A 13,951-nucleotide genomic window follows, 5' to 3' on the forward strand; every position below is an offset into this window, starting at 1 on the left:
ATTATCTTTTGTGTCTGTGTTAATTGGTTTCCCTTTTCTTTGTTGAAGAGGGTCTGTGCAATCCTTCTGCCTAGTCCGCCATCTTGCCCCGCCTCCTGCTCTTTATCATTTTAAAGAAGTCTTTTGCTGCAGATTTGCACAATACACACACACACATACATACACTCAATTGCACACACATACGCTCATGTACACACACATGCACACAATACACACTCACATATACCTACACCCAGACTAAACTCTTGTGCTTTCCCAGGAGGCAATTTTGACTGCTCTTCTCTGACGGGTGACTGGGCACTGGAGGACCCACGTGCAGAGCTAGACGCCTCCTCTCTGTCTCCCAGAGAAACCTCCCGGGACTCATCTCCCCAGTCCCCGCTGACAGCGTCTGAACGTTTCCACAAGAGCAGTTGTGAGCATTCAAGTGAGTCTGTAGGTTTGCATTTTGAAAATGTAATCTTTGCCTCACCTGAAGAATTCTTCCTTTCAGGGCCTGGGAATGATTAGAGATGACTCCTGTACACTCAGGACCTGGCACCAATCTGTGTGAGGAGGGGGACCAGGGCCATGGCCGGAGCTCACTGCCACATTCACAGAGTGGTGGCAGCCTGTGGAGTGTGATCTAAGAGGCATCAAAGGCTGTACCTGCAGCTTTTTATTTACTCTCTTAAAGTGCTGACCAAACATGGCGAACGTTAGGCTCTTATAAAGCTGAATATTGGGTGCACAGGTGTTTGTGTTTTTACTCTATAAACCTAATTGTGTACTTGACGTACTTTGTAACAAAAGAAACATCCTTTTATGTTATGCCTCTGGACAGTCCAAAAATAAGAAGGCATTTCTTACTTAGAGCCAATCTGAGACATGCTCAACAAGTACATGCCTTAATTCCTAGTTTGCTGATATTTGATTAATCATGATGGAGACAGTGTCGCATCAGAGTTAAAGAGTGGGTTCCTTCATCATCTTGCCACGTGTCCAAGCCCAGCTCCTACCCCGCTCATTAGCTGTGACTCCAAAGTGGTTTACCAAGCTCTCTGAAATTTTAACAGTCTCATTTGTAAAAAGGAGAAACTAATAGTTCCTAACTTTCAATGAAGGAGCTCTGGTGACAAATGGTTAAGAACTCAACTGCCAACTGAAAGGTCAGAATTAAAACCTTCCTGTGGCTCCTCCATAAAAGAAAAAATCTGGAGACCTTCTCCCATAAAGGTTACGGCCTAGGAAACCCTACGGGATTAGTTGTACTCTGTCACATGGGGTCGTATGAGTCAGAACTGACTGGACAGGACATACAGCAGCAGCAATTCTTTGAGGGACTGAGATAATTCATGAGAAGTACTTGGGACAGCATGTCTCATAGACTGCATACTTGAGAAATGTGAGATTCTTGTTACAGAAAAGTACTCTTCAAGGCAAAAATTAAAGAAGTGGGGAGGTGATTTCCCAAGGAAGTAGCAACAAAGAAGGAGCTCTGGTGGTGCAGTGATTAAACACTGGGCTGCTAATCAAAAGGTCAGCAGTTTAAACCCATCAGCCACTCTGAGGGAGAAAGATGAGGCAGTCTGCTTCCATAGAGATTGACAGCCTTGGAAACAGAGGGTTTACTCTGTCCTGTAGGGTCACTGTGAGTCAGAATTAATTTGACAGCAATGGGTGTGTGGGTTTATCAACACAGAACAGGAAGTAGACGCCCACTATTCTCAACGAGTTTAATAGGAGATACAGAGAACAAAAATAGTGATTCCAATGCTGTATGAACAGCGGTGATGAGACATGCATGAGCCCTTATGGAAGTACAGAGAGGGACCAGAGAAGAGTCTGGACAGAGCTGAAGGATCAAAATAGACTTCCCAAAGGAGATGACATTTGAGCTAAGTCATAACAGATACTAAGTCAAAGAATACATGTATGAACAATTTGTCCAATATATGCAATGTTTATCTTTGCAGAACTTGATTGAAAAACTCAGTACACCTTTAGTATCTGTGTCCAGGGATCTTCACAGTTTTTCAAGTTGGACTTGTTTTGTGAGGAATGGTTTTCCAAACTCCACGTGAAATCTGGGGAGGCTGAGAATAAAACACGTCTTAGAAGGATGGTTGAGTGCTCAATTGAACCCATAATCTCTTGTTTAATTCACAGTACACACATTTGTGGCAACATCATTTATTACTGTGTTTGGAATGCCAGTCTTCAGTGTCCCACCATGCTATAAGTTAAATAAGTTTTATCAGCAGACCCAGTCCTCATTCATAGCATGGAAAGCAAAGATAAGTACAGACCCAGCATCAAGTCATTCCAAATTTTAAACAATTGTTGCAAAATGGAATGCTTGAAGCATTTGGCAAAAGTTAGGTTGGAGTCTGTTTATACTTTCCTTTAGATTGTTACCTGGTAATTGAGCCAGCTCTGATTTCTTTTAGGTGATTACAGTAGTACAGGTCATCTTGACTTATGACACATTCAAGTTATGATGAACTGCACTCATAACTGCCTTATTTAAAAAATAATTTGTGTATTCTTTTTATGTATGTACTAAAATACATGTATAAGCCTATGTGTAATATTTCCAATCCCCAAAGACAAATAAAGGTTGGATTTATAAAGATACTTGATAATAAAATAATAATAATGAAAACTTAGGGGGGAAAAAAAAGAGAGATTCAACTTGTCAGAACTGACTGAACAATGGAGTCATTTGAATGGAGCCCCATCATAAATCAGGGACCACCTGTACTCAGGTTCATGATTGTTTAATTTTCATGTGCACACACATTACATAAATGGAGTTTATAAAATGGAGGATTTGCAGTCCTTCCTACTGTGGCTCTATACCACATAAGAATAGACTGAGAGTAAGGAGTTCCTCAAGGACAAACAGTTCATTGCATAGGTTTTTTCATTTCAGCCTTCAGAGACTCCAATAGGCAAAGCTTCAGTTCTTTTTACTTGCCCAATTTCAGACAAAACATTATGTTCTAGCTACACATGGTTTGTAATCTTGGCTCTGGGACCTGCCTCATAGTTGTTCATAGTGGTGTGACCTTGGGCAGATGACATCATTTCTCTGAATCCTGGTCTTTTCATCTACAGAACTAAGGTAAGTGTACCTACCTCCCAGGGATGTGCTGATTCAGTGAATGGATGTATGAAAGCTGAACTACAAGGCACTCTGCAAATTTTAGGCATCGTCATCACCACCACGCCACCACCACCACCATCACCATCATCGTTACTGGAGTTAAATTTCTGACATTAGCATACGTTCTACACGACTTTCTCCAACACTAAAGCAGAAGGCAAATCCTGAGCTGTTTGCCATGATATGAGCATTTCAGTTTCAGTGAGAGAGGGGACTTATGTGCTGAAATCTGCTAACAAATGACCCTGCAGAGCATAAAGTAATTGTATCCTATTATTTATGGCAAACTGCTTGAGATGACATACATTCATAGAAGAGAAGTTTTAGTCTAATTTTGTTGCTCTAAGATAATTTAATCAGCAATGAGATCTAATTAATTTAATTTTCTTTTTCCTGTTAGAGACCAGTTTGTTACAAGAAGTCTTTTTTCAAGCCATCCTGCTGACCACATGCTTCATCTTTTCTGCATGTGCAAGGTAATTCAAACCTTGTTTTCATGCAGGGGTTAGTTCATAATTAATAAAGCTGTAACTGATTGATGGACTCCGTGCCCTATTCCACAGCATTTTCAGTAGCTCTGTGGCTAAGATTTGCTCATTTTGCTGACCATGGTAAATAACCCTTTATCTCTGTTGCTGCCTCCTCCTGTCATCTCTTAAAGCATGCAAAAACCAGTGCATCTTAATTTTGATTTTAGCATGTACCACTCATTTTTCAAAGCTTCAAGAGACTCCCTGTTACAGATACAGGCTAAGCACTCCTGCCTAGAGTTCAAACACACTTGAAATATCTATAACGGAACTTGGTGTCCCCACCAGGTCTCCACCTTTCCCATTGTATTTTTATACCCTAATATAAACTTATTGTTCCAGGGAAGTCCATTGAGCATCTCAGAACACATAACATTCAAGTCTTATCATAGACATTTTTTGTCTTACCCTCTATCTGGCTTGTCCTTCGCCTGCCCTCCTGTTCTTTCCTTGCCCAAGTCTCCAGTGCAGTGATAAAGTACCCTTCTATGCAAAACCCACTCCCACCTCAGGGCCTTTGCACTTGCTGTTCACTCTGTTTTGTACAGTCTTCTCCTGATAGGCTCCTAATTTATGCCCTTAATTCTTTCTGGAATCTGTTCAAATGTCACAGCACCAGAGGGACCTTCCTGAACCACCCTGTATGAATTGCATACTCACTCTCTGTTGCACACATCTTGCTTGACTTCAGAGCACGTGTCACCACCTGATGTATGGTCTATCTCATGCTTCTAGAATGTGACTTCCTTGAGAGTGGAGACACTGTGGGTCTCCTTCACTTTTGTATCCTCAGTGCCAGGGGCTCAACTAGTTGAATCAGTGAAATGAAAGTGAATGGCATAGTCTCCAGGTCTTTTTGGTCCTGGCACTCAAGTCACCAAGTGCTGCTTGTTTGCAAGTCATGCTCAGAAGACTAACTCAGAATCAACTAACTCAGAATCACTGGAGAGCACTGTTTTTGAGACACAAAGTTTTAAAAATACAAAGCCGTTTTTCAAACTTAAACATCCCTTGAGATTCTAATTTAGATCTCATGAGAATTAGTATTTTAAAGCAAGCTTCCCAGATAATTATGAGGTTTGAGGAGCATTTTTAGATAACAATGGGACTAAAAGAACAAAAGTGGGAGGGGCTCTATGGTTAAAAATAAATTGGCAAACTTTTGCACTATATAGCTCAAGTTGGAGGATCATAACGTCTATCAGCACAATAAAAGCTTAGCGAAATAATGAAACAAGGATGCATGCTTATCTTTACTTAAGTTGTGTTTCCCAAACATTGCTGGTCATGGAGTCCTTTTCTATGATTTCACAGGACCACTAATGAAATACTACTCTTCTGTCAATTTCTGTAGATACTCCTCCCCCAAGGAGGTGGAGCTTAATTCCCTATGAATGTATGAGCTGAGGTTAGTGATTTTCTTCCAAACAGTAGGTTGTGAAGGAACCTGGAAAATACTAGCTCATCCAGCTGATCCAGGTTAAGGCATGTAGGGAAGACATGTTGTTAGCATGTACTCTTGATATACTGTGATGAGAAAGGTACTTGACTTCTGTGGTGTTCCTCCCCAAAACCCATGACCCAAGTCTACCCATAAGGAAAACATCACACAAACTCAGATTGAGGGACATTCTACCAAATACCTGGCTAGTCTTCTCAAAATTGTCAAGTCTCAAAAATGAGGAAAGATTGAGCAACTGCCACAACTCAGAGGAGACAGTGGAGACCCTACAATTAAATGTAATGCCATCTCCTGGATGGGATCCTGGAATGGAAATAGGGCATTAGGAAACAACTTGTGAAATCCAAATACGATGTGGAGTTTAGCTAAGAGTAACATACCCATGTTGGCTTCTTGGGACAAATATACCAGGGAAACATAAGATATTAATAGTGGAGGAAACTGGCTGATGGGTACTATCTTTGGAGCTGTTTTTAATACTATACTAAAATGACAAAGGGTGTGTACATTGAATGGATTTGGAACACCTACTGAAAATCAAATGACCATAAATGTAACCACTATTCTGGACTCTCAATTCAGTTTCACTGATATATCTATCCTTATGTCAGTGACATGCTGTTTGAATATTGGTGCTTTGTACTAATTTTGAAGTTGTGAAGTAAGAAATTCTCCAACTTTGTTCTTGTTCAATATTTTTTTGGCTATCTTTGATCTCTTTTGCATCATTTTTGTAAGAGTGAGACATTGAAAACCACCCAAATGTACATAAATATAAGATGAGGCAAATAAATTAGTTGTGCCCATATGATGGAATAATAAAAATCTGTCAAGAGAAATAGAGCTGGAATTACATTCTATATGACCATGAGACCCAGAAAAACTAGATGGTGCCCAGCTACCACTGTAAACCACTCGGAGGGGGATTGGTGCAGGAGATCCTGGATAGAGTGGGAGAACAATGTGAAACAAAACTCAAAATCGTAAAAAAAGATCAGGTTAGCTGGTCTGATAGAGCCTGGTGAAATCCCTGAAATTATGGCTCCCAGCCACCCCTCAGGTCTGGCTGGACTCGAACTTACTCCTGTGGTTTCCAGCCAAATAACAGACAGGCATATGGGGTGAATATTTACATCAGGTAGATAGATACACTACTTAGAACGATCAATCATGGGAGAACAGAAGTGCAGTGTATGCACAGGGAGAGAGCTCAGAGGGTGGGAGTGCATGGGAAGGAAGGACACAGGGAAATGGTAACTATGGGGAGGAAGTGGGAAGAGAGCTGTTCCATTGTGGAGAATTGCAGTCAATGTCATGAGACAAAATGTGCATGAACTGCAGTATGGAAAATGAATTTGCTCTGTAAACTTTCACCTAAACCACAATAAAAATTTTAAAAGAGAGAGATTGAATTAAAGAAAGGAGGAAGAGAGAGGAGAGAGATTTCTAAGATATGCATTATCCATTATAAGCATCTGTAAACCTTGAATACTATCTATGCCTTCTAGTGCATTGGTACAAAGTATATTTAATTTATTGTAGTTCATTTATTTAATCGTGTGCTTAAGTGGGTTGTGTTATTTGTGAATTAATTTCAGATAGAAAGAGGCACTATGAAATGTTTGTTATTGGAAGAGTGTGTTGGTCTGGTAGGTCTGAGAAGCATTAGTACTGAGAGTCCATGCTGTGGGATTTTCAGAGGAGTAAACATAGGTGCCTACCTCCCCATGCTCTGACCAGGTGTATCTTGATCCTGGAGCATTAGAGTAGCCTCTTAACTAATTTTCCTCCCTCCAGGGATGTCCCCCTTGACTCACATGCTGCCCAGGGTGATCTTTATAAGACCTCATCAGCCTCATCAAGTCCAGCTTCTTAGCGAGGAGCTTTCAGGTCTGCTCCTACATCCTGCCACCCATCCTTCCCCTCCCAGGTCCAGTAATATCAGCCCATGTGGAATACCCTTCCCCCACACCAACTCATACCTATCGAATTCTATTGATCTATGTGTCTATCTTTTCACCGATGCTACACCATCTGGTTGACTGTAGTTTTAAAGTAAATCTTGAAATGTTAGATCTACATTAAGTGCAAGGAGCCTTGGTGGCACAACAGTTAAGTGCTTCGCTCAAACTCACCCAGTGACTCTGCTGGAGAAAGACCTGGTGATCTGCTCTCATAAAGATTACAGCCTAGAAAATCCCATGGGGCAGCTCTACTCTGTCACGTGGGGTCCCTATGAGTCAGAAGGGACTTGACAGTCCCTAACAACATTGACAACAACTTATTAAGTCTAAAAGAGCATCTCACGTGTTAAAAACGCATACTCAGTACGCTAACCCTGCTCAATGCTGTTGTTTCAGATGGTTTCTGGGAGAAGTATTAGCCAGTATCTTCACATGCTCGTTGATGATCATTATAGCTTGTAAGTAATCATTACCCAAATGGCTGCTCTGCTTCCTGTATTTCATTCCAATTGTGTTCATTTTGAAAACATTCTTAAATGTTCTCTCTTTCTCACCCAAGATGTTGTCAAGTCATTGTTTCTCACTGTTGTCAGCTATCGCAAAGCCACCACCTGTGCTCGGTAAGTGAAATCTGTGCTGTCGTCTTTGTCTGAACTGTGATCTGAGATCTGAGGACGATTCATGCTGAGTTATTGATGATGGTGACTACACACAGGAAAGGTCCTGATTGTTCATCATAAAGAACTCTGTTACTGCTAAAATCTTACGGTGTTACATTCCTGCCTCCTTATCTATTCTTACATCAAAATAGACTGAATTAATTTTTATGGCAGCAGGACTTTGGATAACTTTTTGAAAGTGTGTGTGTGTGTGTGTGTGTGTGTGTGGTGAAATACATATATCAAACTATTTCGATCAGTTGTATACATACAATTTAGTGACCGTAACTGTATTCATCATGCATTACGATCACCTCCATCCGTTTCCCAGTTCATTTTTTTATCCTTAGCAAAACTGTGCACTACTTAGGTAATACACACACACACACCTATTTTCCCCTCTCATGTGCCATCCACTAATGAACTTTGGTCTCTATGCATTTTCCTAGTCTAGATATTTTACACATCATCTGTTTGCTTGTGACCGACTTATTTCACTCTGTTTACAAGTTTCATTATGTTGTGGCATGCATTCATTTCTTGTTATGGCTGAGTTATTCCATTCCATGTTATACACATTTTGTTTATCCCTTCATCTGTTTTTTCTTTTTTTTCCTCCAATCTTTATTGCGATTTGGGTGAAAGTTTACAGAGAAAATTTCTTTTCCATACAGCAGTTCATACACATTTTGTCTCATGACTTTGACTGCAATTTTCCACAATGGAAGAGCTCTCTTCCCACTTTCTCCCTGTAGTCTTCCCTGGGCCCTTCCCTCCCACGCACTCCCGCCCCCCGAGCTGTCTCCCTGTGCAAACACTGCCCTTCGGTTCTGCCATGATTGATCGCTCCAAGTAGTGGATCTACCTGGTGTAAATGTTCACCCTGTATGCCTGCCTGTCTATTGTTTGCCTGGAAGCCACAGGAGTGAGTTCAATTCCAGATCTGAGGGGTGGCAGGGGGCCATAATTTCAGGGGTCTCACCAGGCTCTATTAGACAAGCAAACCTGTTTTTTTTTTTTTTTTTTTTTAATGATTTTGAGTTTTGTTGCACATTGTTCTCCTACTCTATCCAGAATCTCCTACACAGATCCACCTCCAAGCGGTTGATAGTGGTAGCCAGGCACCATCTAGTTCTTCTGGGTTCATGGTCATATAGGCTGAGGATCACATGGTCTACCAGTCCCTTGGCTTAATTGTTTCCATGCGTCTTTGGTTTTCTTCATTCCTCTTTGCTCGGGCCGCTTGCAAGCTTTTAAGATCCCAATGGCTACTCACCAAAGTAGAATATGGAACAATGTTTTTGTGTGGTATATTATGCCAATTACTTGATGTCCCCTGTGACCTTGGTCTCATCTGGGGGCTTTTAAACAATTATTTTTCTTCTTCTTCTTCTTGTTGAAAACATACATAACAAAACATACACACACCAATTCAACAATTTCTACATGTACTATTCAGCAGCACTGATTATATTCTAGGACTTAAATTCTTTAAAAATAATTTTTAAGTGCTTTTCAGATTCATAGCATTGTACTTTATAAATACCTCATCTTAAGGAAACTTAATCTTACATGGTGACCCGCAGAGCTGGCAAATGGCCCATGAAATGATCACAGTTACACACTGTTACTTTGCCATCTTAGACTCACTTAATGGTCCCCTCCTGTGCTGGCTGACATGGTCCAGCGTATTTCAAAGGGTTTGGGGTGTGGGTGAAATGTTCATAGAATTTCAAATAGCCTGCAAAGCCCCATCCCATTGCAAGGTGGGTGGTATTAATTACAGTCACTTCAATGTGGCTGCCAGAGGCCAACTCCCAACACTTGGAAATTGAAAGCGATAACTCAAAGTATTTTCTTGGCCTGTGCTCTTGACACTGTTTCTCTATTTATAAAATATTTATGTTAATCCTGAAATCTCAGTGAAGTTTAGTGAAAGTTTTATTTTGTTTAGGACTCTTGTCGATATTGATTTATTGGCACTTGAGTGAGATTTCCTCAAATAATTTGCCAGCATTCCAGGTTTCTGGGGGGCCATTGACATACCTAAGTATTATTTAATCTGATACCTAGAAAATAGGGTCCTGAGCTCACCCAAGACATCCTTATCCTTCTAACCTTTGTAAATTAATGACATTTGTTTAAAACTCTACTGAGATGATGAGGTGCCTCCCTCTAGCTATAGGTCACCCTCTAGGGCTTACTAGTACATATTCTATGGTGTTAACTGTAGGTCGGCCCAGCTTTATGGGCCGATAACACACTGATTGGGGTTAACACTAACTGGCTAACTGATAATGTCCAAAGAAAGACCAAAAGGGCCATTTGGAACCTAAATTTCAAGCATGAAAAGATGTATTAGGATAGAGCTCTCAGATGACAGAACTGTGGAGATTCCTCCCCCTTACATTTTAAGATGAGCTTGTACAATCTCATGAGAGAGACTTAAGTCTCATCTTGTTAGGAAGGTCTATAATGAGAACAGAGCTTCTCAGGTATGGCTTGGGGACTATCTGCTGTAAAATCAACGGAGAAGCTTACTTAAAGAGCAGACTTTAAAAACTACAGAATGAAAATTTCTGAGGCGTCTACATTTCCAAACAGCTCTCCTGGTAATTCTTTGCACATTAACTAAGAGGATTTTGAAACATAATTTCTAAGACCTTTATCCCTTGATTTCTAAAGTGATATCATTTAAGCTACCAAACACTAACTGAAAACTTGTGATATATTCAGTGGTGCACTGAGTGCCCAGTCCAGTTTCACAGACATTTGTGGGGTCTCTACCATGGGTCAGACACTGTCACTATGCCACAATGGCAAGGCATGTGCCTGGCCTCAAGATTTCAGAGTCCAATTTCAGTAGCAGCCACGCAAAGGGCGAGGGGAAGTTGATGTTCAATATGGTAAGTGCAAGTTAAAGATTAAACGCGAGGCTCTGGGAACAGAAGGAGGGAGGATCCCCAGACTTGGAGGAGGTGGAGCGTGTGGGCAGAGAAGGCTTCCTGGAAGAGCCGACAGCAGATGTTCAGGGGTTATATCATCTCCTGCTTTCGGAGCACCCCCCCAGTGCCTGATACTCTGTTCTGAGTTCTTTGCTTGTGCTTGCCTGAGAACTTAGATCAGGATATTTCTATTCTTACACACTGTCATCTGTAACCTCCTTTACGGAATAACCCCTTCTTTGAAGATCTGTCTACATCTCGTAACCTATTCTTTTCCCAATTTCTCTCCATTTTTGTCCTGGTCTCTTCCTCCCCAGTCTCATACTCTTGTATATATGATCCTGAAAAGCAAGCATTATTGAATTCATTTGTACATCCATCTCAATGCCTTGAAAATGATATTTCCATAAATATTCATTAAACTGAATGCATTTGCTGCATCATTTCTTAAAAGTACCTCCTTTATAACCAAGAACTCACTGGCTATATATTAAAGATGTTGCAAATCTCTCCCCATATCTATAAATATACCCAGAAGCTAAGAAGCCATAGCCATGGTTATTAATAACAAGAGATAAGAATGACTCATAAGCCTCCTCTAGCAACTAAGGATGAGAATCTAAGGAAGTGGAGGGCAAGCACTGACCTCAGTTCAAAAGACACTAATGGAGTACTCCCTCACACACCCACCTGCACTGTGCATAGTTAGAATAGATTAGGTGCCTAGCCTTCAACGCTTTATACTTCCCAAGTCATATGGCTTTTTGTGCCATGATGTAATTCTTATTCAAGTAGCTTTCTCAAGAAACTTAAGGTCTTCAATTATAGGGACTGTTCATCCTGTTCACCATTGGCCCAAGAGGCTCTTTCAAATGAAGTCATCACAGGTTCACATGGCTTCTGTGATGTGTCAGCATCAGTGGTGGACATTTTGTACACTGACAACTTCATAGTGAACAAACTTGGTATTAGTTAACATCTGTTCTCTCTACTGTATATGCAGGCACGCATGTTCATATGGTTGGTGAGTGAGTGAATGAATCAATGGACATTAAACCAGTTGCCATCAAGTCAATTTCAACTTGCATTGACCTTATGGGTTTCAGAGCAGAACTACACTCCACAGGGTTTTCAGTGGCCATGATATTTCAGAAGTAGGTAGTCAGGCCTATCTTCCAAGGAGCCTCTGGGTGGGCTCAAGCTGCCAACCTTTTGGTTAGTTGCCAAGTTCTTAATCATTTGTGCTACCCAGGGACTCCATGAATGAACTTCAGCCTAGACCAAACCTAAACCCACTACCATCAAGTTGATTCCGACTCACAGTGACCCTTTAGGACAGAGTAGAACTGCCTCATAGGGTTTCCAGGGCTGTAAATCCTTACAGAAGCTGATGGCAGAGTGACTGGTTAGTTTGAACCACTGACCTTTCAGTTATCTGCTGGTGCTATAGCCACTATACCACCAGAACTCCTTTAAGGAATAAAAATATGGAAAAACTCATTTGCTACCCTTTAGGTATTCCTGGGTAGTGGAGGTGGTACAGGTGAGAAAACAACGAGATGGTAATTATCTACATACTAAGCTGAGCTTAGGAGGTCAAGCCTCTGTGGCCTTTAGAGGAAAAGGAGAGTACAAGACCTGCTATGGTGAGAAAAAAAAAAAAAAAAACAAAAAACAGTTACCCTAAATGGAGGTGCCACTCTTCCTAGCTATGGGTATTTAAGTGAGTTGTGTGTGTGTGTGTGTGTGTGTGTGTGTGTTTGCAGTGATTAGATACTACATTTCCTGTGCATGTGAATGAATTATGCATTTTTTTTCTCCTTTCACTGATCTAGGTTAGTCAAAATTTGACAGCCACTTAGGCGTGCTTCAGATGAACATTTCTGATCTGAAGATCCAGAAATGACCCCATTTACAGTCCACTTGGAATCAACTGCTGTCCTATTGGACGAGAGTGAGCACCAGTATGGTTGGGAAACATCCTCCTTTGGCTCTATGATTTTTAAGTCTCAGTTTTACCCTTCTAATTGTAACATACTGGGAAAAATAATATTAAAATGCCTCTCCTCTGCAAACAGTAGTAGTTGAGAGGGAAAGGAGTGGAAACATTGAGTGATAAAGGGCAAACCGCCTGTATTCCTGTTTAGTGGTAGTTTAGGGTGGTATGACAAACCACCCTAGTAGTCCCTAAGGCCTTGGTTCTCAAACATTAACTTGCACCAGAGAATTTCTTGAGGAGTTTGTAACAAGGCACTTATCCTTTGTTTAACTGCTCTGCCTGAACAATGAAAACAAGTTTATAGAATCAATATCAACTTGAAAGTAATTGAATGCAGTTTGGATTCAAAATATAATGTAAAATATGTTAATCATTCATCCCAAAGGGGTGACTAGATAGTGGGTGGTGATGATGAGTAATGGTTGGTGGGGAAGGGAAGGAGATAGCGTTTCTGGAAGGGATATTCTTCTTTGGAACCACATTTTTACACCAAGTTTTCAACCTTTTCAGGGCTTGTGATTATCGTTCTCTCAAATTGCAATTTTTAAAATAGATATACCACGCAGAAAATGTCTGCAGAATAAAATAAGGGTAAACCCCAAAGTGCTCTGAAAGACACAGAAATGGACAACTGACTGAAAGACTATACGAGAGACATCTCTATCCTCTGTCGGCCTGCATAAGACACCGCTCAGAGGAACTAGGTGAAGGACCCACTCTACCCTGATAAGCCTTCATTAACATTTTGCATTCCAACACATATTTTGGGGAGACATAATTCAATCTATAAGAGCAGGTCTTCCAGCTTCCACATTCCATGACTTTTGTACCTCACCACACTGCTGAAAGAGTTTGGAAAATTAACTCAAGTGTGAAAAATTGCATAGAACATAACTCAGCTTTTAAAATTCAATTGTTTAAAAAATAAAAAAAAAATCTAGCACTATTTTGAGGGTATATTATTTGTAAGAACTGAGCCATCTTCAATATTTTTAAGACTTTCTGCCTGCCTTCAAGAAACTTGCTCTCTAGTAGGGGAACCAAGGTAATACACGGAGCAAGAAGGACAACCACCAGGTGGCTAGTGGGACAGGAGGTGCAGAGGAAGGAAGGTGCCCTGAGAAGTGCAAGAGGTTTAAGCATCGTTGAGTTCTCATTTACCCATTTACACAAGAATGTGAGTCCAATACATGGTCGCTGTTGTTAGGTGCCATTGAGTTGGTTCCAGCTCATAGCGACCCTAC

The 13,951-nt window shown here is 40.9% G+C and overlaps 1 protein-coding gene across 1 annotated transcript in view; it reads left to right on the forward strand.

Annotated features, from left to right (window-relative positions):
* Positions 1–7,764, forward strand: part of TMEM71 (transmembrane protein 71) — a 33,603-nt gene extending 25,839 nt beyond the window's left edge. The window contains 4 exon segments of the mRNA XM_042780909.1: positions 260–427; positions 3,549–3,624; positions 7,501–7,562; positions 7,664–7,764. Coding sequence (XP_042636843.1) covers positions 260–427; positions 3,549–3,624; positions 7,501–7,562; positions 7,664–7,764 — 407 coding nt within the window.
* The last annotated feature ends 6,187 nt before the right edge of the window (positions 7,765–13,951 follow it).

Source organism: Orycteropus afer, unplaced genomic scaffold, assembly GCF_000298275.1.
Source record: "Orycteropus afer afer isolate SDZICR_OR568_19922 unplaced genomic scaffold, OryAfe1.0 scaffold00069, whole genome shotgun sequence".
NCBI classification, from domain to species: Eukaryota; Metazoa; Chordata; class Mammalia; order Tubulidentata; family Orycteropodidae; genus Orycteropus; species Orycteropus afer.